At 38.5% G+C, this 26,592-nt stretch overlaps 1 protein-coding gene across 2 annotated transcripts in view; it reads left to right on the top strand.

Annotated features, from left to right (window-relative positions):
- Window positions 1–26,592, top strand: part of Gpbp1 (GC-rich promoter binding protein 1) — a gene marked incomplete in the record, with an annotated part of 77,714 nt that overhangs the window by 13,859 nt on the left and 37,263 nt on the right. For both annotated transcript variants that reach the window (XM_017799955.2, XM_008840376.3), the window contains 1 exon segment: window positions 9,025–9,144. In XM_017799955.2, coding sequence (XP_017655444.1) covers window positions 9,082–9,144 — 63 coding nt within the window.

Raw genomic sequence — 26,592 nt, 5'->3', positions numbered from 1 at the left:
CCCAGTACTCGGGAGGCAGAGGCAGGTAAATCTCTGAGTTCAAAGCCAGTCAGGCCAGCAAAGGACTTAATACTTAATTACTTAATAATTACTAGGAAAGGACTTAATATTCCAAATGTTTTGCTTGGAATCAAGGATTCTGTCTCTGTTAGCATTGTCTGGATGTAATTGTTGACAAGGTTAGGCTCATTAAAACAAAATTTCATCTATTGAAAACTTTGCAGCTCTTGAGATAATTGGTCTTCAACCTAATTTAGCTTCAGAAATATGGACTATAGTGAGAATAAGGATTGAAGATAATGGTAGAGTCAGACTGAAAAGATTGAAAATTCATGCACACAGTGTAAATTATACAAGGTGTTTTTAGGGTAAAAACAACTCTTTACAGGTTAGCAGTTATTCCCCTTTGAGAAAATCAGCTTAGTTTTTGTTTTCCTAGAGAGATACATATTCTGTAGGTGCATATATTTTCTTTATAGGGGTATGTAGGTGTGCTTGTGTTATGGCTGCATATAGAGATCAGAGGACAACTTTGTGGGTCAGTTCTCTCCTTTTATGTGGATTCCAGGTCCCAAACTTAGGTCATCAGGCTTGTGACAAATGCCTATACATGCTAAGTCATCTTGCTGACTGTCCTTATGGCATCTTCATCCATACGTAGTTTTAGATGATCGTATCTCATGTATCGTCCTAACACTGGAGGTGGTGGTAGGATCATCAGAAGTTCAGGGTCATCAGCTACCTAACAATTTCAAGGCCAACCTGGCTTATATGAGACCTGGTTTCAGAAACAAAAATGAGTAACAACAAAAAAAATTCCCCAACTGCCCCCACCAGTCACATAACATAAAAGGATTTTTAAAAAATATTTTATTTTTTTATTTAATTTAATTTTATTTTATTTTAATGTGTGTATGTGTGTATTGCCTGCAAGTAGGTAAGTGCACCTGTGTCGTGCAGTGCCCATGGAGGTCAGAAGAGGCTGTCACTTCCCCTGGGACTGGAGCTACGGACAGTTGTTAGCTGCCATGTGGGTGCTGGGATTCGAACCCATGTCTTCTGCAAGAACAACCAGTGTTAACTGCTGAGCCATCTCTCCAGCCCCATCTCTCCAGCCCCATAAAAGGATATTTAAATACCACTTATCTTGAAATTAAATTGTATTCTATTCTAATTTATTTATTGAGCTTGTGTGTGTGTGTGTGTGTGTGTGATCAAAGGACAATTTGTAGGAGTCAGTTCTCTCTTTTCATCTTGTCTGTTCTAGGGATCAAATTCAGGCAGTAAGGCATGGTGGCAAGTACCTTTATGTGCTGAGCCGTCTCCTCAAACCCTGTATTCTAATTTCATTGAAAATTCTGTGATTCTAGAAAGTTGATTATCCTTTAACATGGCAGTTATGAAGTCTATAGATTTGGCATAAATAGGAAAGTTAATTTTTTTTATTTAGGGTCAGTGGGTAAAAAAGCACGTGGCTGGTACCCTGAGTTTGACCACTAGAGTTCACGTAAAGGTAGAAGAGAACCAAAGTTGTTAAGATAGGGTCTTTATTATTGCCCTCACTGGTTGATCTGCAACTTGGCTGTGTACACCAGGCCAGCCTTGAACCCAGGGATCTGCCTGCCTCTGCCTCTTGAATGCTGAGATTAAAGGCATGTACCACTGTACCAGGCATTAGGAAAGTTCTATTAAAAAAGTGTATTTCATCTGGGCGTGGTGGTACATGCCTTTGATCCCAGTAACTGGAGAATGGTGGGGGTAGGGCAGAGGCAGGAGGATCTCTGAGATGCTGCCAGCCTTGTCTGTATGGCAATTTCCAGGCTAGCTGGGGCCATAGGGAGGCCCTGTCCCCAAAAAACACCCCCCCCCAAAAAAAAACCACCCAAGAATTCAGCCAGTCATGGTAGTTGGTGCCCCTTGGAGGCCAAGACAGGAGGATTGCTGTGAATTTGAGGCCAACCTGGGTTATAGAGTAAATTGTAGGTAGGGCAAGCCTAAGATGAAACCCTGTCTTCTGCCTCTCCACTCCACACCAAGCAAAAGAATTTGATCTGGATTTCGGAAGCTGGGGCAGAAAGATCATAAATTTGAGTCTAGCCTGAGCAAAATAATGAAACGCAATTAGGGGTGGGGGTCTGAAGATGTAGCTCCGTGGACAAGCATTTGGCTAGCATGCACAAGGCCCCAGTATTGATGTACAACAAAGAAGAAAGATTGTGGGAGGCTCAGTGGTACAGTGCATATTTAGTATGCATAGAGGTCTTTGGTTTAGTTGCTTAGTACTTCAGAAATTAAAAAGAATGATTGTGGTTGTAGCTCAGTGCTTGGTTGTAGATCGCCAGCAATTCAAGAAAACAAAAATAATAAATAGGGCCAGACATTGAGATATGTGAACATGAATGGATGAGCATAGCCTGATAAGTACACTGAAAAGTAACCATAGGATACAAGAGAAATCAATAATGTCGTATATTCGGTTTAACCCTGGGAGGGAAAGTGGCCATGAGTGTCAAATAGTGAGTTAAATGAGATAGAAACTTACAGATGACTTTCATTCACCCTATATTCTTTTTTTTTAATTTTATTATTTTTATTTTGTGTGTATGCATGTATTGCCTGCATGTAGGTAAGTGCACCAGTGTTGTGCAGTGTCCGGGAGGTCAGAAGAGGCTGTCAGATCCACTGGGACTGGAGTTACGGCAGTTGTTAGCTGTCATGTAGGTGCTGGGATTCAAAACCGGGTCTTCTGCAAGAACAACCAGTGTTTTTAACTGCTGAGCCATCTTTCCAGCCCTCCTATATTCATTTTATGCTTTGCTACCAGATTTATTTTCTGAAAACACATTTCCATCCATGTGATTGCAACTTTAAGACTTGTACAAGTTCTTTTGCCTGCTAAATTCTGATTTTTCATCCTATTTGCTGTTGATGGCCTTCTGGGTTCTTTCCATTGACCAGTTTACTACTGGTCTGTCATCACTAGACCTGTTAATTTCAGCGATACCCTATATAGACTGGTTTAGTACATTCAGAAAGAAACTTTGTGGTAGTTGTTTTAAGAGCTCTTTTTAAAAATTAGCCCTGACTGGCATGGTGGTGCATGCCTTTGCAGGGCGATCTCAGAGTTTTAGCACAGTCTTGTCCTTATAGCAAGTTTTAGGCCAGCCAAGGCTGCATAGACCCTATCTTAAAACTTTACTTTTTTTTTAAACGAAGAGAATTACTGTGTCAACCTGTTTGCTTGCCTGCCTGACTGCCTCTGCCTGCCTTTTATCCTTCTTTTAAGGCAAGGAGGAGTGGTGAAAGAGTCATAATTTTAATATTTTATTATTTTTATTTTATGTGTGTGAGTGTATTGCCTCCATGTATGTGAGTGCACCCGTGTCAATGCCGAGGAGATCAGAAGAGGGCTTCAGATTCCCCTGGAACTGGAGTTAAAGGACAGTTTGTAGCTGTCATGTGGATGCTGGGAATTGAACCCCCGGTTCTCTGCAAGAGCAGTCAGTGCTTTTAACTGTTGAGCCATCTCTCCAGCCCCAAATTCTTAATTTTTTAATTTATTATTTTTTAAATTTTGTATTTATGAGTGTATTGCCTGCATGCATATATGCGCACCCATGTCATACAATGCCTACAGAGGTCAGAAGAGGGTGTCGGCACTTGGTAAGTGGAGACTAGAGGGAGGATCAGGAGTTCAAGTCATCTTCAGCCAGTTGAACCCTGGATCTCACATGGTTTGCATTGTACTATTGAGTTGTTAGGTTGGCTTGAGCTAATCTTTAGCTAGTTACATTACCAACCCTGTAAAGTTTTTTGTTTTTTTTAAATATTTTATTGTTTTTATGTGTATGTGTGTATTGCCTGCATGTAGGTAAGCACACTCATGTCGTGCAGTGTCCACGGAAGACAGGAGAGGCTGTTGGATGCCCTGGAACTGGAGTTACGGACAGTTGTTAGCTGCCGTGTGGGTGCTGGGATTGGAACCTGGGTCTTCTGCAAGAACAGCCAGTGTTCTTAACATTGAGTCATCTCTTCTAGCCCCAGTTTTTTTTTTTTTTTTTGTTGTTGTTGTTTTTTTAAACCTGTGGCGTGTTGTTTCCATTTTTAGTCTCAGAAATTAAGGATTTAAAGAATCCTGTTAGAGAATATAATGCTTTTTCTTTAAAAAAATTTCTTGGAGGAAAGAATATTTATTCATGTGCATATGTAACCATTTAGCAAATACAGTTTTTATTATGTTGCTTGATTGATTGTTGCTTGTTGATTCTTTTTCATGTAAGTAAAGCATAAAAAGATTCTGATAAAAGTGAGAATGATAGGTGTTTAACAACATTCCAAATAAGGAGCATTAGAATTGAACCTTTTTTTTTTTTTTTTTTTCCCCATCTTTTGGAGACAGGGTCTCCCTGTAGCCCCAGCTGGCCTGGTGCTCCCTATGTAGACCAGGCTGGCCTGGAACTCACAGAGATCCACCTTCCTCTGCCTCTGCCTCCCAAGTGCTGGGATTAAAGGCGTGCACCACTACACCCGGCTAGAATTGAATCGTTTAAAAGGTTCAATCCCCAAGATTTCATGTGAAATGTATTTGTTTTTATGTTTCTATGATCAGAGTTTGATAACAGAGGAAAACCTTGGATACTTTGTGCTATTGCCAAAACTCTTTAAAATTAGGTAAGAAATAGGTTTTATTCATTTATTTTTGGCTGCCTTTAGAGTTCATGCTCCATAAGCAAGTTTTTTAAACAGGATCTCATGTAGCCTGGGCTGAATTCAAACTGGCTATGTAGCCAGTGAACTCCTGATCCTCCTGTCAAGTGCTGGATTACAGGTGTGTGCTACTTAGCTTGGTTTAAGAATTTTTTTCCCCTAATTTTTTTTTTTTTTTTTTTTTTTTTGTGTGTGTGTGTGTTTTTGAGACCAGGCCTCCCTGTTGCCCCAGCTGGCCTGGAACTCACTATGTAGACCAGGCTGGCCTTGAATTTAAGAGATCTGCCTGCTTCTGCTTCCCAAGTGCTGGGATTAAAGGCTTGTGCCACCACACCCAGCTTGGTTTTATTTTTTTTTAATTTAAAAATTTATTCATCTACTTTGTGCATGTGTGCTGTACCACATGTCTAGAGGTTAGAGCACAATCTGTAGGAGTTGGTTCTCTTCTACTATGTTAATCTTGGGTATTAAACTCGGGTTGTCAGGCTAGGTAGCAAGCACCTTTACTCACTGAGCCAACTGTCTGACCCTGTAACCTGATATTCTTGAAAGTCTTTGAGTCAGTTATTTAGTATTTCTCTTTAGTTGACTTTTTTTTTTAAAGCATTTATTCATTTTTTGTGTCTGCTTGTGTATGTATGGCTTCAAACTTGCCATGTGGTTTCTAGACCAGAGTTCAAAGTTTTGGGAGTTAATCTGCTGAGCTGTCCTTCACTGGCTTAAATTGGCTTTTCTTGTGTATATATTGGAATTAATACATCTTTGGTATTGAATATGGAGAGGTGCTTCTTTTGTTTATTGCATTCTGTCCTGTGACATACAGTGTCAAATTGTTCTTTACTAATGATGTTCATTGTGATCTGTTAATTACTATATTTGTAAGACTGTTTCACCAAAGAGCTGTAATTAATACATTTTTGAGTACTTACAAATTGTATAAGTAAGCTATTCTCAAATATATATATATATATATATAGCTATATTCTTGGTTAACATTTTATTAAGTGGTTATGATACAGTATTATTTTCACTGATAATAAAAGTCACTTAGAGCTGGGTGTGGTGGCGCATGCCTTTAATCCCAGCACTCAGGAGGCAGAGGCAGGTGGATCTCTGAGTTCAAGGCCAGCCTGGTCTACGTAGTGAGTTCCAGGCCAGCTGGGGCTACAGGGAGACCCTGTCTCAAAAAGACCCAAAAAAAAAAAAAAAAAGTCACTTAGTTAACCATTTAAGGTGTACAGTTTATTGGCATTTAGTACATCCATGATGTGCTTACATGAAATTCTAGAATGTATTTGTCACCTCAAAGGAAATCCTGTGTGTTATGTGCTTTCCATTTTGTCCTCCCAACAATTTCTGAGAATCATTGTTATGAATTCACTTACTAATAGATGTTTCGTATAACTGGAATCATACAATATGTGATCTTTTCTGTCTGCTTTTTTTTTTTTTGCTTTTTTTGCTTTGCATGCTCTTAACTTCATGCCATGTTCTAGTACTTCATTCTTTTTATAACTAACTTTCCACAGCTTTGCTTATTCTTTTTTGTCCATTTATGGACATTTGGGATGATTCTATCTTTTGACTATTGAGAATAACTGCTGCAAACATTGGTATACAAGTATTTGAATACAGTTTTCAGTTCTTTGGCTATATCTAATAAAGGTATCGCTGGATAATAGGGTAATTCTGTTTTTAACTTTTGCAGGATTGTCAAATTGTAGTCCATAATGGTTGGACAATTTTTACTTCATATGCTTAACGAATGAAGGTGCCAGTTTTATTGCATCGTTGAAAACACTTGTTATTTTCTGTCACCTAAAAAAAAAAAATGTAAATATCCTAGTGGGGTGAAGTATTTCATGGTGGTTGTGAATTGCATTTCTCTACTGACCAGTGAGTGATTCTGAGGGTACTTTTATATGCTTATTGACCATCTGTAGATTTTAGGAGAAATAATCTAGTCAAGTAATTTGCCTATTTTTAAATAGTGTTTCTTTTTTGCTGCCGAATTTTAAGAGTTCTTCATATATTCTAGATACTAGACATTACCAGACATGACATGTACTCTGTTGTTGTTTTTCCCTTGGCACCAAAGTCAGGGCCTTGCTCATTCATGCTAGGCAACCACTTTTTTTTTTTTTTTCTTTTTCTTTCTTTTTTGAGACAGGGTCTCACTAGGCAACCACTTTTATTAATATGCTCACTCCCTTTTTTCCCTATTATTTGTCCTGGGTTTGTTGTCATATCTTAAGAATATTGCCAAATCTGGTGACACACATCTTTAGTCCCAGCACTTGGGAGGCAGAGGCAGGCAGATCTCTGTGATTTGAGGCCAGCCTGGTCTACCTAGTGAGCTCCAGGTCAGCTAGGGCTACAGGGAGACCCTGTCTCAAAAAAGACAAAAAAAAAAAAAAAAAAAAAAAAAAAAAAAAAGAAAGAAAAAGAAAGAATATTGTTAAATCCAGGGGGAGAAGCTTTCTCTTTGCTTTCTTCTATTATTTTGTGTGTATGTGTGCATACATGTGCCATGGTACACCTGTTAAGGTCATAAGAAAATTTGGAGTAGATGCTCTCCTTCATGTGCACCCTATAGATTGAATTGAGGTCATCAGGCATGGTGATACATGCTTGTAATTTCAGTATTAGGAAGGTTGAAGTAAGAGGATCAGGAGTGGGAGGCCAGCCTGGACTACGTAGTGAGACTGTATCTTCAAAGAACAAATGAAACGCAAACAAAACCAATAACAAAAATATATATCAAAGTCATCACTCATCAGGTGCTTTTGTAGGCCAAAGTGAAGAAGGGTCAGTGGTATTAATTGATCTAAGCTACCTCCAAATTTCTGAAAAAGTCCTTTGGCAACTGTTACTATCTTGACCAGCATGTTAGAGATGTTCTGTATAGCAAAACTTAGCTAGGTGATCTCTAAAATTGGTGGTAAAAGCAAGAGAAGCTAGAAAGATTAACTAGGTTTTTCTCTGGTATCATGACTTTTCTGTGGAGTTGTGTTACTTCCCACAGGTATCTTTGTCTTGAGTTTTCTGCAGATTGTTAGGTCATATTGAAAATTTTTTTGAGTTGTACATGAGAATAGATAATAGACCAGGTGTGGTGGCCTTTATTCCTAGCACTTGGGAGGCAGAGGCAGGCAGATCGTTACAAGATTGCCTTGTTGACATAGCGAGTTGCAGGCCAGCTGGGGCTACAGGGAGACCCCGTCTCAAGAAAACCAACCAAAGCACCACTCTCCAACTCTACCCACAAAACATAACAGATGGTATTATGTATTTCATACTGCCTTATATCAGGAAAAACTTAATTCTAATTGTCTGATCATTAAAAATAAGCCTTATTGAGGACATTACAAAAAAATCTTTCCAGTTTTAAGTGAATGTTTGTGTACACAGTTGTGTACAGTTGTATAGTTATCGTCACTGTTGCTCAGAATTCTTCCTGCCACTAACAATCATCTACTCTACATTCCACAACTAATTTTTTCTACCACTATAGTTTTGTTTTTCTTAGAATTTCATTATGTGAAAAGATAAATTTACAAATTTAAAGATCTTTTTTTTTTTTCCTTTTTGGAGACAGGGTCTCCCTGTAGCCCGAGTTGGCCTGGAACTCACCATATAGACCAGGCTGTCCTTGAACTCACAGATCTGCCTGCCTCTGCCTCCCAAGTGTGGGGATTAAAGACCACCATGCCTGGCTTATTATGCCCAGCAGAAATTTAAAGATCTTAATCAGCTTTATTTGCTCTCCTAGAATTAGAAAACATCTCTTTCTATAAAACAGAATGCATGTTCTGATGGGTTAAGTGTAAGTAGGTTTTACAGATAGAAGAAAGTTAAAGGAGACAAGAAAAAGTTTGATCATTGCCAAATTAATCTACTAAGGAAGGGATAGGGAGATAGTAGTATATAACTGATTGGTTAATAATAGGCTACTTCACGTTATTTATTTTTTTGGATAAGAATTAAAACAGAGGGAACTTCATTAAGTATTTTGAAACTGATCTGTTCAGAAAATTTGGCTGCTACTTCTCGTTCCTGATTTCTTTGAATGTCAGGTAACTTTTCTAGCTTGGTGATGTGGAACTTTAGTGTGTGAGAGGCTCCATTTTGATATTACTTTGGACTGTTGGGGCCTACTTCAGTCAGGAACTTAATTCAAAACAATGGCTTCCTATAATTTAGCAGCTGCAAATGGAATCTTACAGTTTGATCATTGTACTTTAAAGGAGATAAGGCATAAGGAAATGATTTTGGCCAGAAATTGTAGGTCTAATTCTTTCCGTTTTTATGTGACAGGGACTTGCCATGAGGTGTTGAAGCCTTGTTTCACTGAGTTGGAGAGACTGGACCTAAATGGCGCAGCATGACTTTGCTCCAGCCTGGCTTAATTTTCCTACTCCGCCATCATCAACAAAGGTACTCTTCTGCATCTCTAGGTTTTTCTGTGTGCTCTCTTTTGCTAATTTTGTATACAAATGTAATCAAAATGTGAAGGTTTGTGCTGGGATGGGATGTGGCTCAGTGGTAAAACAGTTGTCTAGCTGTGAGTTTACAGTATATAGAGAAAAACAGACAATTTCTTTGCAGAGAAATGTATTTTGTAACCATCCAAATTACTTTAAGGGTATTATTAGCTAAAATGTCCAGGCTAGAGATGTAGTTCATTGGTAAAGTGCTTGCCTAGCATACATAAGGTCCTTGGCTTAGTCTCTAGTACTACATAAACTGGACATGATTGCTTATGTCTCTTGGAAGGTAGAGGCAAGAGGATCATAAATTTTAGATTATTATCCTCAGCTGCTTAGTTGAGCTTGGGCTACATGAGACACTCAACAGAAATGTCCCAAGGATTCTGAGTACCATCAACATACCAAACCATTTTCTTTATAAGTGGTCTTGGAGTGTTATGTGTGTACAGGCTCACACCACTAGACCCTGTCTTTGTTTAAGGTTGTCTTTGTAGTGTTCAGAGTCCACATATTTTAATGTTACATTTTTTTTAAATTATTTTTATGTGTATGGTGGTTTTGCTGCATGTATGTATGCATACAATGCCTGCAGAAGCCAGAAGAGGGCGTTAGGTTCCCTGGAGTTACAGATGGTTGTTAGCTGCTGTATGGGTGCTGAGAACTGACTCTTAACTGCTGAACCAGCTCTCCAGCCCTACCCCACATATTTTAATTCAGACTAATCAGATACTTGAATTTACTTCTTGCCTTTTATAATTTTTTTGATTGCCATTTTAAGTAGTAATGATACCTGAGCATACATAGTGTACTTTCAAGCTTGTACAGTATTTTGCCAAATATTTAATTTGAATATAACTTCATGAGTGTTGTGATTTAGTTGCTCTTAGTTCTTGTATTAATTTTAAATACTGACCACCTTTATCCACATAAGGAAAATGAAGTGACTGTACCAGAGTAAAGGACACATGGGCACAGTCATCCTGAAATGATGATAGTTTTTTTCAGGGCTCTATATTTCTTATTGTTGAGATAAACTCTCACTATGCAGCTCTGGCTGGCCTGGAACACTCTGTATAGATCAGGCTGGCCTTGATTCATACCTGCTTGCCTTTGTACCTTGAGTTTTAGGATTCAGGCCTGCACCACCATGCTCACCTTCTTGAAAAGCTGCTTACCTCATTTGATATCACAACACCCCTCTATGAAACTCTATTAATTGCTGGTCGATTGCTGTATTATTTTCAACAGTGCCGTGGGACATAAATTGCTTCTTGTTCTGACTCAGTTTAATTAGATAAAGAGTGGTTTTTGAGGCCAGTCTTTTGAGGTTTGGTTTGACCCCAGAAGGGCTCATAGTTATTTCTTTCCCTGGTTCTCTCTGCTCTTAACTTGCTTATTGGTTTAGCCACCAGTTACCTTTTTATTTTTTTAAATATATACCACTAAAACCAAACATGTAAAGTCTCTGAAATTATCCTAAAAGCAGAACAAGAGAGATACTTACTCAATTACATAGTAAGAATTTCTATACTCTTCTGATAACTCACTCTTCTATATTCTTTTTTTTTTGTCTTTTTGAGACAGGGTCTCCCTGTAGCCCCAGCTGTCCTAGAACTCACTATGTAGACCAGGCTGGCCTTGAACTCACAGAGATCCACCTGCCTCTGCCTCCCAAGTGCTGGGACTAGAGGTGTGCACCACCATGCCCAGCTTTCTTCTATATTCTTTCATGGACTTGGAAGACTTTTTTTCAGAAAAGTAAATTTTTACATGACCCCTGACTAAAGTTTCAGCAATAATGTAAACTTTTAACTTAGTAGCAATCACTTAATAAAAATAGTTGTCACAAATTATGTTTATAACATCTAAGTCTGTACATGACATTTAAAGTAGCACCTGTTTTTAAGATACAAAAAGAAAGTTCTCCAGAGTGTTAGTAATGGTTTCACTCCCACCCTCCTTCCCTTTCCCCTCTCCTTCCTGGTTACAAACCAGAATTCCTGTGACCCCCCCCCCCCAACTGCCATTAGATTAATTTGCTTAAATGGCTTAAAGAACTCAGGGAAATACTTGCTTTTGTCAGTTCATTATGAAGGATATATATGGATAGGGTGAAATATTGAGAGGGGGCCTTTCAAGAACCATCTATGAGCCTGTATTAATTAAACCATTGGAATAAATTCTGAAGTTATTAAAGTAGCTCACTATGAATAACAAGATACCCCTATTGCCTAGTGATTTCTAAAGATTTTAGGAGGTCTCTGACCAGGGAAAAGAACAGAGCCCAAAGATATTTTATCTTAGTGAACACTGTCATAACAGAGACCAGTTTGAATAATTGTTTTCTGCCGTGCTTTATATTTAAAGTTATTTTAAGGATACCATATTTTACCTTTTCTAACAAGTAGTTTATTATAAGATGTCCTTTTTAAAAAATTTTTTAAAAACATTTTATTATTTTTATTTTATGTGTCTAAGTATTGCCTACATGTATGTGAATGTACCTGTGTTGTGCAGTGCTGTGGAGGTCAGAAGAGGGCTTCAGATTCCCCTGGAGCTGGAGTTAAGGACAGTTTGTAGCTACCATGTGGGTGCTGGGAATCAAACCCGGGTCCTCTGCAAGAGCAGTCAGTGCTCTTAACCGCTAAGCCATCTCTCCAGCCCCTAGATGTCCTCTTGTATGTTCCAATAAGAAAGAAAAAAATATTTTCAGTTTAATGACAAATTAATCTTAAGAATTTTGGATTAAAGAGATGATAAAATGTAGAAAACTCTTTGCTGGAAGTGGTCTATCTAGCTTAATAGCTGTGTTCTATTTTGTTTCTTCTGTAGTGTAGAGGATACCAGAGAGTTATGATCATCTGCTTGCTTATTAATTAAGCTCTACTGTCATGAGGCAGCCATATTAGTACCTTTAGGTATACAGGCACCTCTCATAAAAGTTTATTAAAAATAGCTCTTAAGTGAATAATTTTAGTTTAGAAAATTTTCCCTTAAAATGCATTGGGATATTGATATTCTCTTAGACAACAGAATATAATTTGAAGATGGATCTTAACTGTCATCTAAACTTACTCTTTAACATGCTTATTTGGAAGGTTAACTGACTTTGATTTGTTTTCACATAGCAAATTAATGTGACTCTATCCTGGATATACTTACTGGGATTCAATGTGGAATTATGTAAAATGATTTATAATTCTATTTTGTAGACTGTAAGGACTTAAAATTGTTAGGAATGAAGACTCCTAACTGAGGAAGGTACCAAGAGTTTTTTCTGAGTTTATATTTCTTGAGCCAAGGTCTCACAGAACCTAGATTGGCCTTTTAATTTTTCTTCTTTCTTTTTTTTTTTTTTTGTGATCTTTTTGAGACAGGGTCTTCCTGTAGCCCCAGCTGGCCTGGAGCTCACTATGTAGACCAGGTTGTCCTTGAACTCACAGAGATCTGCCTGCCTCTGCCTCCTGAGTGCTGGGATTAAAGGTGTTTGCCCCCATGCCCAGCTCTGGCCTTTAATTTTTCATCATCCTGTCTTTAGTTCCCAATGTTGGGATTATTGGGGATTACTAAATCAATTTTTGTCACTGTTTTTCTGCTTATTTTTGTCCAGTTGCTCTTGATTATCCATTTAGAGGGCTTTTTCCAGATCTGCTTCAGAATCTTGATATATTTGGGCTTATTGCTTATCTTTTTATTTCTTTTTGACATTTTTATGAAATACATGTAAGACTTACTTAATTTGGTGTGTGTCCAGGGGATCTTTTTGAGGCTCTCCCTGTAGCTGCAGCTGGTCTAGAACTCAAGAGATCCAGATCCACCTGCCTCCGCTGGGATTAAAGGTTTGTGCTACCATACCTGGCTCACTTAATTTTCAAGGAGTCTCATGAACAACAAGAGCTGTCTGGAAAGTGAATTAAAAGTTTGTGAATCTTACCTTCATTTAAATGTTAACCTAGAATTAAGGCTGATAATTGTTATTATGTAGTAAAATCCTTAATGCTTTTCTAGAATGGGTATTATTATTAATCTTTTATAGGCTTTCATAATAATAATGATTAGATTTGAGTGCCAACTCTTCAACCTTGAGCATGGTAGGCAAACACTAAACATAGTCACTGAGCTGATTGGTATTCTTTATTCTTTATTTATTTATTTATTTTTATTTATTTGTGGTAGGGGCTCATGTGACCCAGATTGGCCTCTGAATCTCTATGTAAGGGAGGGTGACTTTGAATTTCTTTTTTTAAAAAAGTTTATTATTTTTATTTTATGTGTATGCATATATTGCCTGCTTGTAGGTAAGTGCACCCGTGTTGTGCAGTGCCCATGGAGGTCAGAAGAGGCTGTCAGATCCCCTGGGACTGGAGTTATGGACAGTTGTTAGCTGCCATGTGGGTGCTGGGATTCAAACCCGGGTCTTCTGCAAGAACAACCAGCCCGATAACTTTGAATTTCTAAACCTCCTGCCTCTACCTTCCAAGTTCTGGGATTAAAGGTGTGAGACATTGCACCCTACTTTTTTATTCTTCATTTTAAGATGGTGTCTCAACTAAGTTGCCTAAGCTAGGCTAGCCTTAAACACTTCCTGTGGTTCAGCCAGGCCTTAAACTTTTTTTCTCCTGTCTTATTTCTTCAGTAGTTGAGATTACAGATCCTTGACACCAGGCTCAGCTCCAAATTTTCCCAGTTGAACATTACTTCTCAAGAGTGGCCACTTAAGTAGTATTTGAGACTTTTTTTTTTAACCCTAAAGGAACAAACACAAGCTCATGCTTTTTAGTGATACTTTTATTACATCTTCACTCTTGCTTTTTCTTTCATCTTTTAAAACTGCTAAGTCTCAGATTTCTCTTGTAATTAACTGCTTGTTCTTGGCTAGAGACTTTTGTTATATTTATTATGTCTCCTCTTAATCTTGTCTTAAGTGGACTAGACATTAATTACTATTTCATTTTCTATTTCAGTGTAATGATAGTCTTTATTTTCTGTTTGGAAAGATGATATGCAATTGAATTAAGGGTAATGTTGTTATAACTGCACTTCTATACTTTTCTGAGCTATGTAGAATTTTAGCCCCATCATGTGGTGAAAGTGTAAATTGCATGCATCTGATTACGCTTGTGGCTTAGGATGGTTTTCATAGTTTTTGCATATATTTAGATGATAATTAAAAGTTTCATTTACCTTTGTTACCTTTATGCACTGCTACTTTCTTTTGTGGTCTTCTGTTTTTTGTAAATATTTTAAAATTTTTATGTGTGAGTATTTTGCCTGCATGTGTGTAAGTACACTCATGTCATGCAGTGCTCTCAGAGCTCAGAAGAAGGTGTCGGATTCCCCTGGAACTGGAGTTCTGGACAGTTGTTAGCCACAATGTGGGTGCTGGGAATTCAGCCTGGGTCCTCTGCAAAAGCATCCAGCTCTTAACTTCTGAGCCATCTCTCCAGCCCCTCTCTTCAAAAATCTTATCTCCAGCCCTCTTTTTTTTTGGTCCAGCTTTTAAAATATTGTTTGTGTGTGTGTGTGTGTGTGTGTGTGTGTGTGTGTGTGTGTGTGTGTATTCATGGAACAGGGTGGACCTGTGGAAGTCAGAAACAGTTGTTTCTCTTTTCTCTCTTTTTCACCACATGGATTCTGAGGATTGAACTCAGGTTGTCAGGCTTGGTGGCAAGAGCCTTTACCTACTGATCAACCTTGCCGTATCTGGCCTATAAGTTAAAAGTAATATTTTGAGCCAGGTATGGTGGCCAGTGCCTTTAATCCTAGGACTTAGGAGAATCTTCCTCTCACTGCCTCCTGAGTTTGAGGCCAGCCTGGTCTATGTATTGTGGTCCAGGCCAGCCAGAGTTGTATATTGAGACCCTATCTCAAAAACAATAAAAGAACCCAAAACACATTTTGGTCTGGGGAGATAAGATAGCTCAGTAGGTAAAATGCTTGTCCAGGGAGCATGAGAACCTGAGTTTGATCAGAACCCACAGTAAAACAAAACAAAACAAAAAACATGGCTGGAATGGGCTACATTTTTAATCTTTCTGGGGGGAGTGAGAGAGGGACCTATTGGCCAGTCATCTTAGCCTGATTGGTGAGTTCCAAGCCAGTGAGAGACACTGACTCAAAAAAAAAAAAAAAAAGAAAAAAAGGATAATCCCTGAGGAACGAATATTTGAGGTTGTACTCTGGACTCCACATGCACACATATACATACACAAAAATTTTAACATTTTAATTATAGGACTATTGAAAAGGTAGGTAAGTACAACATTGCCTTTGTTTTAGATTCTTCTCATTCGCATTATCTTACTGTAGAAGAGATGATAAAGTAATCCCCGTGAATAGGCTACTGTATCTTTCACAGACGTAATTGAGTCTAGTGTTAAAAAGGTAGATAAACTAGAGATGTATCTTAGTGATAAAGCTCTTGATTAGTACCCACAAGGCCCTAGGTTCAATTTTGAACATTGTAAGAACAAAACGAGAAAGGGGGAAGAAGGTACCTTGGGTGGTAGGAAATAAAAATGCACATTACGAAGAAATTTCACCAGAGTGAATACTTCTTCATATTTGTATTTTAATATTCTGTAGTTATTTCTGTGGCTACAGAGACTATGAGTACCACCAATTTTTTATTTTAAAATTTATTTTTAATATTTTATTTATTATTTTTATGTGTATGAGTGTTACGCCTGCATGTAGGTAAGTGCACGTGTGTCGTGCAATGCCTGCGGAGGACAGAAGAGGCTGTCAGATCCCCTGGAACTGGAGTTAAGGACAGTTGTTAGCTGCCATGTGGGTGCTGGGATTTGAACCCACAAGAACAGTCAGTGTTCTTAACTGCTGAACCATCTCTCCAGCCCCTAATTACACTTTTTTTTTTAAAGACAGGGTCTTAGCTGGGTGTGGAGGCAGAGGCAGGTGGATCTCTGAGTTCAAGACCAGCCTGGTCTACATAGCAAGTTCTAGGCAGCTCGAGCTACAGGGAGACCCTGTCTCAAAAAGACCCAAAAAATAAAATCAAATTAATTAAAAGGGTCTTATGTATTCTAGGCTGGCCTCAAGCTATGTAGCTGAGGTGATGACCTTTAATTTCTTCTGGTCTTTGTGCCTTCACCTGAGTGCTGGGAGTATAAGCATGTTCCACTGTGCCCATTTTGTGCAAAGGTAGGGGTTGAATCCAGGACTAGGCAAGCACTCTGCCAACTGGGCTGTATCCTCCATACCCCCCCCCCCATTTCTTCAGTGATTCAGTCTCTGTGGGTCTGCATGTTTTCTGCAGTTTCTCTTACTGCTGATTTCTCTTTCTTTTTTACTTTATGTGTATGAGTGTATTGCCTGTATGTATGTATAAATACATCCATGTCATGCAGAGCCCATGGCGGTCAGAAGGGGAAGTCGCATTCCCCTGGAACTGGAGTTACAGGTGGTTGTTAGCTGCCTGGGTTAGGTGGGTTCTGGGGATGGAACTCTGGTCCTCTGCAAGAGCAGCCAGTGCTCTTAACTGCTGAGCCATCTCTCTAGCTCCCAGTATTTGTGTTTTATCTAGTCTCTCACAGTCTGCCACTTAACAGCAAATCCTCTGACCTTTTGAAGTTTTTCACCTCTTTCTGAAGTTATGAATCATATGCTTTTTTCTAGATTTGTGGGGATCAAGGAGAGTGCTGCTTTCCCTCTAATCAACCGTCATTCTTCTGAAAATTAAATGGCTTTACCAAATAATTCAGAAAAGCCAGACTTGGTGCTGATAAGATGGCTGAGTGGTTAAGAGCACTGGCTGTTCTTGGCAGGGGAACCAGATTTGGTTGCCAGCACCCACATGGTGGCTAGCAATTTTCTATAACTCCAGGTCCAGGAGTTACCCTCATCTGACCTCCCTGGGCATCACATGATATGAGTGCACTTAACACACATGCAAGCAATACACTCATATGCAATAGTGTACTTAACACACATGCAAGCAATACACTCATACACATAGAATAAAAATAATAAATATTTTTTTTTAAAAAAAGCCAGACTTGGTAGTATACTTTGTATTTCCAGCATTTGGATGGCAGAGGTAGAGGATCTAGAGTTGAAACCCTGTCTGAATCTCCCCCCCCCCCCCCGCAAAGAAAATCTAGAAGAAATGGAAAAAATGGGGGCAATTTAAATGGGGAAGCCATGGTGGAAGGGTTAGATAGTGAGAGAGAAAGATTAATAGTCTCTACCTTTTTTATAACAGTCATGAAAAAATTTTAGGTAAAATCTGGTTTTCCTTTCATTTACAAACAGAGAAACCTGTTAAAAGACGATAACTAATTTTCCCTAAACTGTTAGAGTTGGAATAGGTTCCTCTAGATTCCTGGCTTAAGATTTATCTTGGGGAGGGGTTTTGGAGAACCCATGATCTTGTGAATGCATTCTGGTGGTAAGCTGCACACACAGTCCTGTTTTAATGTCCTTCAAAGCACTGTGTAAAAGGTTTTAATAAAATAAGCACACAGAGAACTATAGAGAATATGCAGTAACCACGTACATAGATATATCTTAAACATTTTGCCATATTTTTTCTGTTTCTCTTTGGAAACAGCATTACGTGTATGAAGTGTAGTTACTGTTCACAGTTCTTTTCCCATTTTGTGTCTTGACCATTAGACATTTATGTTTCTGTGATCTGTTTATTCACATGCTTTATTTTTTGCTTCCAGTTAATTTTCTTAGTCCTGGTTGGGAAAATATATTCAAAAATGTAAATGGACTTTTGTGTTATATTTAGTGTCTTTAAAAGTTAACCTAATTTCCTTTTCACCCTTGCATGTACTCACTAAATATATTTTAGTATAATTGTTACTTTTTAACAATTTGATGTGTATGAGTGTGTTGCCTGCATGTGTGTAAGTATACTTCTGTTGTGCAGTGCCCTTGGAAATCAGATGAGGGTGTTGGGTCCTCTGGAATAGGACTTACCCTATGTTAGCCGCCATGTGGGTGCTGGCAGTTGAACTTGGATCCTCTGCAAGAGCAGCTAACGCTGCTAACCGCTGTGCCACCTTTCCAGCTCCCGATTTTCACTGTTCTAAATAGTTTTGTTATTATGGTTTTAGCAGTAATATGTTCTATTTCATATTACTCCTGTATCTACTATCCTTGATTAATCCATACTTTGTAGTGTGTGTGTGTGTGTATGTGTGTTTTTTTTTTTATTGTAATACTAGGGGCTGAAATTAGTGCCTCTTAAATGCTAAGCAATTACTCTACCACTGACCTGTGCCCTAGTCCCATTTGAAACTTTTATTTTTAATTGTTTTTTAATTTTTAAATTTTATTTTTATTTTACGTTTATGAGTATATTTTTTGCATGTATATGAGACATATACATTGCACCTGTTTTGTGCAATGCCTGTGGAAGTCAGAAGATGTGTTGAATTTCCTGGAACTGGAGTTAGAGATGGTTGTTAGCTGCTGTGTGGGTGCTGGGAACTCAATCTGGTGCTCTGCAACAGCAGCCAATGCTCTTAACCACTGAGGCTTCTCTCTAGCCGTACCCCCCTTCCCATAATTTTTAATATGGACAGTCATACCAACTTTTACCCTCAGTCCTATTATATTTCTTATATTTTACTGTACTGGCAAAATGACAAGAGTCTTTGCAAGGTCTTCGATTTTATCATTTTTGCAAGCTAATAAACATGCCTGCTGCTGTTTTGAGATGTTAGCAAAAGACATAAGATCCTTGGGTTAGACACAGGTTATTACTGATGACATAGCATACAGTAAAAAAACAAAAACAAATGATATAGGACTAGTTATTCATGCTTCTGAGGCTTTTTTGAGGTTAAGGAGAGGGCCTAGGTGAATTATTTCTCTGCACTGTGTTTAGGGAATCAACATTTAGAGTAAGCCTATTTTTTTTGTTTCAGAGGATGTTATCTGCCCCTTGATGTTCAGTCATGCAAATATGACTGTAAGAAATGGTCTATGCAAAAAGCTGTAGTGGCCTTGCAGTTTTTGCATATAAAAAATTGTGTAGGGGGGCTGGAGAGATGGCTCAGTGGTTTAAGAGCATTGGCACACACATGGTGGCTACGAACTGTCCTTAACTCCAGTTCCAGGGGAATCCGAAGGCATCTTCTGACCTCCGCAGCATTGTACAACATGGGTGCACTCACATACAAGCAGGCAATACACTCATACAGGTAAAATAAAAATAATAAAATATTTTTAAAAAATTGTATAGGGATGCACAAGGCACATTGTCTCTCTCAACAATTTACCTACTATCTCTTTATACTCTTGGCTGAACTTGAATTGTCACATGACATTCCACTTTGTCAGACACCGATTAATTGACCAACAGATGCTGAAACCAAATCCATTTAATTTGATTGGTACAGCATTTAATTAAGGCTACTGCCAATATCCCAAACAGCAGGAGGAGGCCACAATTCAGCAAGCTGTGAAAAGTGCTGGATGGTGGTCAGTGATACATTCTTTATTATTCTGGTCAGAGAAGAAACAATTGGAAGTCACTGCATTATTCACAGCAGTTTAAAGTAACCTAGTATTTGACATTCTGTACATCATAGGGCCAGTAGTTGGTACAGAGACTTCTGAGAGGGAGAGGGAAGGTGAGGGAGAAAGAGTAGGGGAGGAAGGGCAAGTGGGAAGGAGATAGATATTTTGTGACTTATTGCCATACACAGACACTCGATTTGATTGGACACATGTCACTCCAGTTTTAAGATTTTTGATGTTGGTATTGTTAATAATAATAGGGTATGTGTGCAGTGGGTTTGAGTCTGAACTCAGAAACTGTTCTTTATCTGTGACATAAGCACAGTTAGAGAAATGACTTGGATAATAAAATGATTAAGACCGTGTGTTTTTGGCAGCTCAGTAGGAAACGTACAGGCTCTTTGATCTTACAGTAGATTCTTGCTCTCAATAGCTATGACTCATAGTACATAGTTATATAGAAGTGGAGATGATTAATATCTTTTCCTTTAAAGTGAATGTCCTTAAAGTTTGCCATTTGTATCATAGAGGATTTTAATAGACATACCAGTACCTTCTCATCCTAGTTTGTCAGGTTTTAAAATTTTGGCTAGATTTTAAGATTTTATTAATTTTTATTTTATTCACATGAATATGCTGCCTACATGTGTGTAAGTGCACCCATGTCATACAGTGCTGGCGGAGGTCAGAAGAGTGCCAGATTCCCCTGGAACTGGAGTTACAGATGGTTGTTAGCTGTCATGTTGGGTGCTGGGAATCGAACCCAAGTCTTCTCCAAGAGCACGCAGTGCTCTTAATTACTGAGCCAATTCTCTAGCCCAGGCCAGATGCTATGAATGGGTATATTGAATATGATCAAATGATTCTGGTTGCCATGTCACCATTTCTTTCCTTAATAAGGAAATACTTGTGATAAGGGACCAAGGGTTGTAGTTGAATCTGGTGGTGCACACCTGTAATTGGAAGGATGAGACAAGGGCATTGCCTTGAGTTTGAGGCCATTCTGGGCAACATAGCAAGACCTCGTCTTAAAAAAAAAAAACAAACAAAAACCCGCTGAGGCTAGAGAGATGACTCAGCCGTTAAGGTCACTTACAGCTCTTGCAGAGGACCTGGGTTCAATTCCCATCACCTACATGGTGGCTCACAACTGTTCATAACTCCAGTTCCAGGGGTTCTGACGCTCTCTTCTGTACTCTGTGGGCATTGCATGACATAGGTGCACTTACATACATACAGGCAATACACCCATACCCATAAAATAAAAATAATATAAAATATTTTTAAAAAACCAAACCCCAAATTTATAAAATGTTGACTGCAAAACTGATAAAAAATTTGTGCTCTCAGTCATCCCTAAATGGGACATATATATTACCTTCCTGCCCCTTCAAGGGTTAGGGATCATCTTAGAAGAAGTGGAAGAAGGAGTGGAGTATTATGGAATGCTATCATCCAGGCTTGACTTGGCTATGGCACTTTGGAATTCATAGCAGCTGTGATTACCTGCATAAGATTTGACCTGTCCTCTTCCCATCAGGAGCTAGGAGGTGCTCACAAGGCCCCACCCCATCCCTTCCTGAGAATCTGTAGGCAGTTAATGTTTGCTGGGAAAGAGACATTTTCTTCATTGGTATAGCTACTGGTAAGGTGCCCATTGTACTTAACAAATTCTCAGCCATGCTCCTATAAGCAACTTTAATGAAACTCATTGGGTCACCAAAACAAAAGAAACATGAAGGTTGAAAGGGGACTACTTGGGAAGAGGAAAGGGATCAGTGAAAATGGGAAGTGGTGGTAATGGTGAGTATGATCAAAGTATGTTATATACATGGACAAAAATATAATGAAACCCTTCATTATGTATAACTAATATATGCTAATGAAAAAACAAACCCATCTGGCCTGCAACTTGTTGTGTAGACCAAATTACCTTTGATCTCACAGAGATTCACCTACCTCTGCTGGTATTAAAGGTAAGCACTACCATGCCAGGCTGTTCATGATTTTTGCATCTAAATAAATACTAATGGCTTAGAAATTTACCTTACCTGACTTCAATATCATGCTTATATTGACTTCATTTTATATATGTATATATATATATATATATATATATATATATTACTATGTATTTTTATTTATTTATTTTTTTGGTTGGTTTTTGGACTACTATGTAGTCCAGGCTGTGTAGCCCATGCCAGTCTGCCTCAGTTTTTCTAGTATTTGGATTACAGGTATGTGTCACTACACCTGGCTTTGGCTTCAGACTTATTTAGGACTGTTCTCTTCATATCTCTTAGATTTCTCCTCTTTATAAATGACAAAATTCTTTAAAGTAGTGTTGGATAGTTTATTTGTAAAAGTATATAGTCTTCACTGTCAGACACTAGCCAGTACTGAATATGAATCATTGAAATTTAAGTAAAAAACTGTTTTGTTGAACTAACCTCAAGTGCTTCATAGCTACATGTGTCCCCTCAGCATTGGGTAGTATCAGTGATGTCACAATTTTTGTTGGAAAGTTCTGGTAGAGATTTTCTTTGATTTGTAAATTTTCCTGTTTCTTGCCTTATTTTGGTTATGTATTAAGAAGACTGAATAGTTTTTTGTTCATTAAAAAATACACAATGGGACTGGAGAGATGGGTCAGTGGTTAAGAGCACTGACTGCTCTTACAGAGAACCCAGGTTCGATTCATGGCAGCTGACAGCCGTCTGTAGCTCCAGTTCCAGGGGAATTCAGTGCCTTCTTCTGACCTCCCTGGGCATTTGCAAGACGTGGGTGCACTTATACACGTAAAATAAAAATAAAGTATTTAAAAAAATACACAAGGACAGGGGATGTAGCTTAGTTGATAAGAGTGCTTGCTTATCATGCATGTAGCTCTGGGTTAAACTTTCTAGCATCACATAGACTGGATATGATAGCACACCCCTCTAGTTCCAGCACTTAGGAGACAGAGACAGGAGAATCAGAAGTTCAGAGCCATCCTTGACTTTATAGCTAGCCTGAGCTGCATGGCACCTTTTTTATTTTGGTCTTTTTTGAGACAGTGTCTCCCTGTAGCCCCAGCTAGCCTGGAACTCACTATGTAGACCAGGCTGGCCTTGAACTCACAGAGATCTGCCTGCCTCTGCCTCCCAAGTGCTGGGACTAAAGGCATGCAAGCACCACCATGCCAGGCAAATTGTCAGTTTTAAAATTTTTTTTTTTTTTTTTTTTTTTTTGCCATTGTGGTAGGCTACTTATCTGAGTTTTTGAAGCAACATTGAAACTTTGACCTTGCTCTTAAAAAAGAAAAGTCTCTATTAAGGTATGAGTTACCTTCTGTAAGCAGAGTTTTAATTTTAGTCAATATATATGTAATGCAACTGTTATTGTAACTTTTTTTGTTTGTCTTTTTGAGATAGGGTCTTCCTGTAGCCCTAGTAGACCAGGTGGGCCTCGAACTCACAAAGATCTGCCTGTCTCTGCTTCGCAAGTGCTGGGATATTATAAATTTTTTAAAGTAGTTTTATTACTATTACTATTTTTTTTTTTTTTTTTGGTCTTTTTGAGACAGGGTCTCTCTAGCCCCAGGTGTCCTGGAACTCACTATGTAGACCAGGCTGGCCTTGAACTCACAGAGATCCACCTGCCTCTGCCTCCCAAGTGCTGGGATTATAGGTGTGTGCCACCACACCAGCTAGTTTTATTATTTTTATTTTATGTGTTTGAGTATATTGCCTGCGTGTGTGTAAGCATATCCATGCTGTGCAATGCCTGCAGAGATCAGAAGAGGGTTCTGGATCCCCTGGGACTTAGGATGGTTGTTAGCTGCCATGTGGTTGCTGGTAATTGAACCTAGGTCCTCTGCAAGAGTAGCCAAGTTCTGTTAACTGCTGAGCCATCTCTCTAGCCCCTGTTGTAATGGTTTTAAATTTTCTGTAGCATCACAAAAATGTTTACTTTTACCAAACCCAAGTCTGCTACTTACTGCTCCAAAGGGCCCAATGACTCAAGGACAGGTTGTTGGTTATTAAAAAATTTATTTGGAAATCCTGCAAACCATGAAAATGATTTGATCAGTCACAACTATCTTAACTCAGTGTAAGTTTCAAGGTCCTCTTATCTTTAGGTAGGGGGAAAGGAGACAGGAAGAGAAAGGATTGATGACTGGAGACTTTGAGACTTCACCCTAATGGTCGGGGTGTTGTGAAACCTGGCAATCAGAACACATGGAAGCATGGTGTTATGATGCCCCTGAGAACCTTGCAGACAATTTGGTTACCTTCCTTTTGTCATCATTAATCTGAGAAGAAGAAAAGTGATGAGGATTTTAGTGTATCAGTTTGCACTGTGAGGTCAGGGCATTCTTAAATGGTCAGATAGTCATTCTTAAATGACTATCATGTCTACGTGCATAGTTGAGTAGAGATAGAGTCCAAAGGTTAAGGTCTCAAAGGAAATAGATAACACAGAGGCAAAGCTTTTTGCCCTGTTTTAGTTACTCATAGAAATCTCTAAAGCTAAGTAGGAGCTAATGTTTTCTCCAAAGTAGTTTTCATGTCCTTGGAAAGTCTATGCAGCCATTACAATCCACAAATCAGAGATCTGCACAACAGAATAATGAGAGACTGTTATTATATTGCTCCACTGCACAACTTTGAAAATGAATGATTTGAGTGAACTAAAAGGTGAAGCTACACAAGGCTTATTTATATTTTCTCTCCCTTCCAGAGGTTTTCAGTCAATTTCTCCATACCTAGAAAACCATTAAGTTGATTTCTTTGTTAACCCACCCGTTTTTATAGTAACTGAACAAAGAAAAGTCATAAATCAAGACACTTTTCAAATACATTGGTGGATACATTCAATAGGCAGGTCATAGCAAAGCAGGAGGGTTCTTACTATAGGTCTCAGATGCTATCTGATGACAGCATCTGGATTTTGGATTGGTGAGACCTGGTGGTCTGCTAAGTTAATACATTCTAAAAGGTTTTTATCGGTTAGTCACAGGATGTTAGATCAGAAACAGGTGGGCAAGGAGTGGCTGTTTAGGGGGCTAAAGATGGCCTGAGATAGATGGTAATTAGGCTCTGGACTTGCATCAGTCTAAACTCTCCACAATATTTGTGAGATAATCATTTGGTCAGCCTTGCAGGAAGTTCAGTCCAAGGTGTAGGAGTTCTTTTTGGGAACTTTTCTTTCACAAGTGTTAGCTTATTTCAGTTGTTTAACTGTATCTCTTGTAGCCCAGACTGACCTCAAACTTGCTGTAATAGCCAAGGATGCTCTTCACTTCCCAATCCTCTCGCCTCTACCTCCCACTTTTGTTGAGATTATAGGTGGTTTAACTTGAGATTCCAAACTGATACCCAAAATGATGGTACCATTTTACATTCCTACAAGTAATGTATAAAGTTTCCAATTTTAAATCTTTGCGAGTAATGGATAATATTTTGTAAAAAATGAAAAAAAATTGAAGTCCCATGAATATGTGTTTATGTGTATGTGTGTGTTTGTCCACACATAGCCTTGTCGCCATTAATTCTTGCTATACTTCGTTGTTTCTGTATATTTTAATTTTCTTTCTGTTTCATTTCCCTTTAGCCTGAAGGACTTCTTTAGGTATGTCATGTAGTTTAGATCTGGTAGTTAGTAATTCTATTTTGTTTATCTGGAAATGTCTTTATATTTTCTCCCCCCCCCCTTTTTTTTTTTCATGGTGCTGGAGATTGAACCCAGTATTGGTAGGTGCTAGGCAAGCCATCCAGCACAGAGCTATATCTTCATCCCTTGCTTTAATTTGTTTTTAGTAAATTTTTTAGAGTTAGCATACTAAGTGCCTTTACTTTTCATGAATTGTTTTTCTGAATATAGGCTTGAGTCACCTATGTGATGATATCAGTTACTAAGACAGAAGCAAATGAATGTGATAGTGAATTTAAGTTTTGGATATGTTTAAATTTGAATTGTCAAGGGGCCATCAAATAGCTCAGTGAGTAAAGTTCTATAAGCCTATGGACCCAAGTTTGATCCTGGAACCTGTATAATGGTGGAAGGAGAGACCTGTACTCCAAAAAGTTGTTCTCTCTCTCTCCCTCCCTCCCTCCCTCTCCCTCTCCCTCTTTCCCTCCCTTCCTCCCTTAATCACCAGAGTTTTAGAGCTCAGGAGAGAGATCTGGACTGGCAAGAAATAATTTGGATTATTCAACTTTGTAATTAAATGTGAGGGGTAGATGAATGAATACAGAGGTACGAAGTGAGAAAATACATGGATCACAAAGGAGAGTGTTCTGTTCCACTTCTTTCTACATACAGCAAAAAAACAGATGTCCAGAAATACAAGGAAGGCTGTTTGATTGAGATAGGCTCTTGAATAGCCCTAGCTGACTTTGAATTCTAATCATCCTGCCTCTTAAGTACTGGCATTGCTGGGTTGTGGTACCATGCTCTGCTCTAAGAAGAGCATTTAAAAAGGAGAGCCCTTTTACTAATACAAATATTATAGAAAGGACAAAGAATTAATAGAAAGCCATGATTGAGCATAAAAGATAATTTAACTTTGGCAAAAACAGTATGAAGGGCCTGAAGAAATGGCTCAGTGATTATGAGCATTGACTGTTCTTCAGAAGACCTGGGTATGGTTCCAGTGACATCTAAGAACTCCAGTTCCAAGGGATCTGATGCCCTCTTCTGGCCTCTGCAGATAACCAGACACACACATAGTAGACAAAACACTCATGCACATAAAAATAAAAATAAATAAAACAGCATGAATTAACTATGGAGCCAGGCAGATATCAAATTGCAGTTGTGTGTTGAAAAGCATAAATGATAGATTTACCAAAATGTAATGAGAAAAAGGGAATAACCTCAATAGGTTTGGGAAATAGTGTCCTTCTACCTTCATCCC

Source organism: Nannospalax galili, unplaced genomic scaffold, assembly GCF_000622305.1.
Source record: "Nannospalax galili isolate Female #2095 unplaced genomic scaffold, S.galili_v1.0 scaffold339, whole genome shotgun sequence".
NCBI classification, from domain to species: Eukaryota; Metazoa; Chordata; class Mammalia; order Rodentia; family Spalacidae; genus Nannospalax; species Nannospalax galili.
This window is presented reverse-complemented; position numbering and strand designations above follow the sequence as displayed.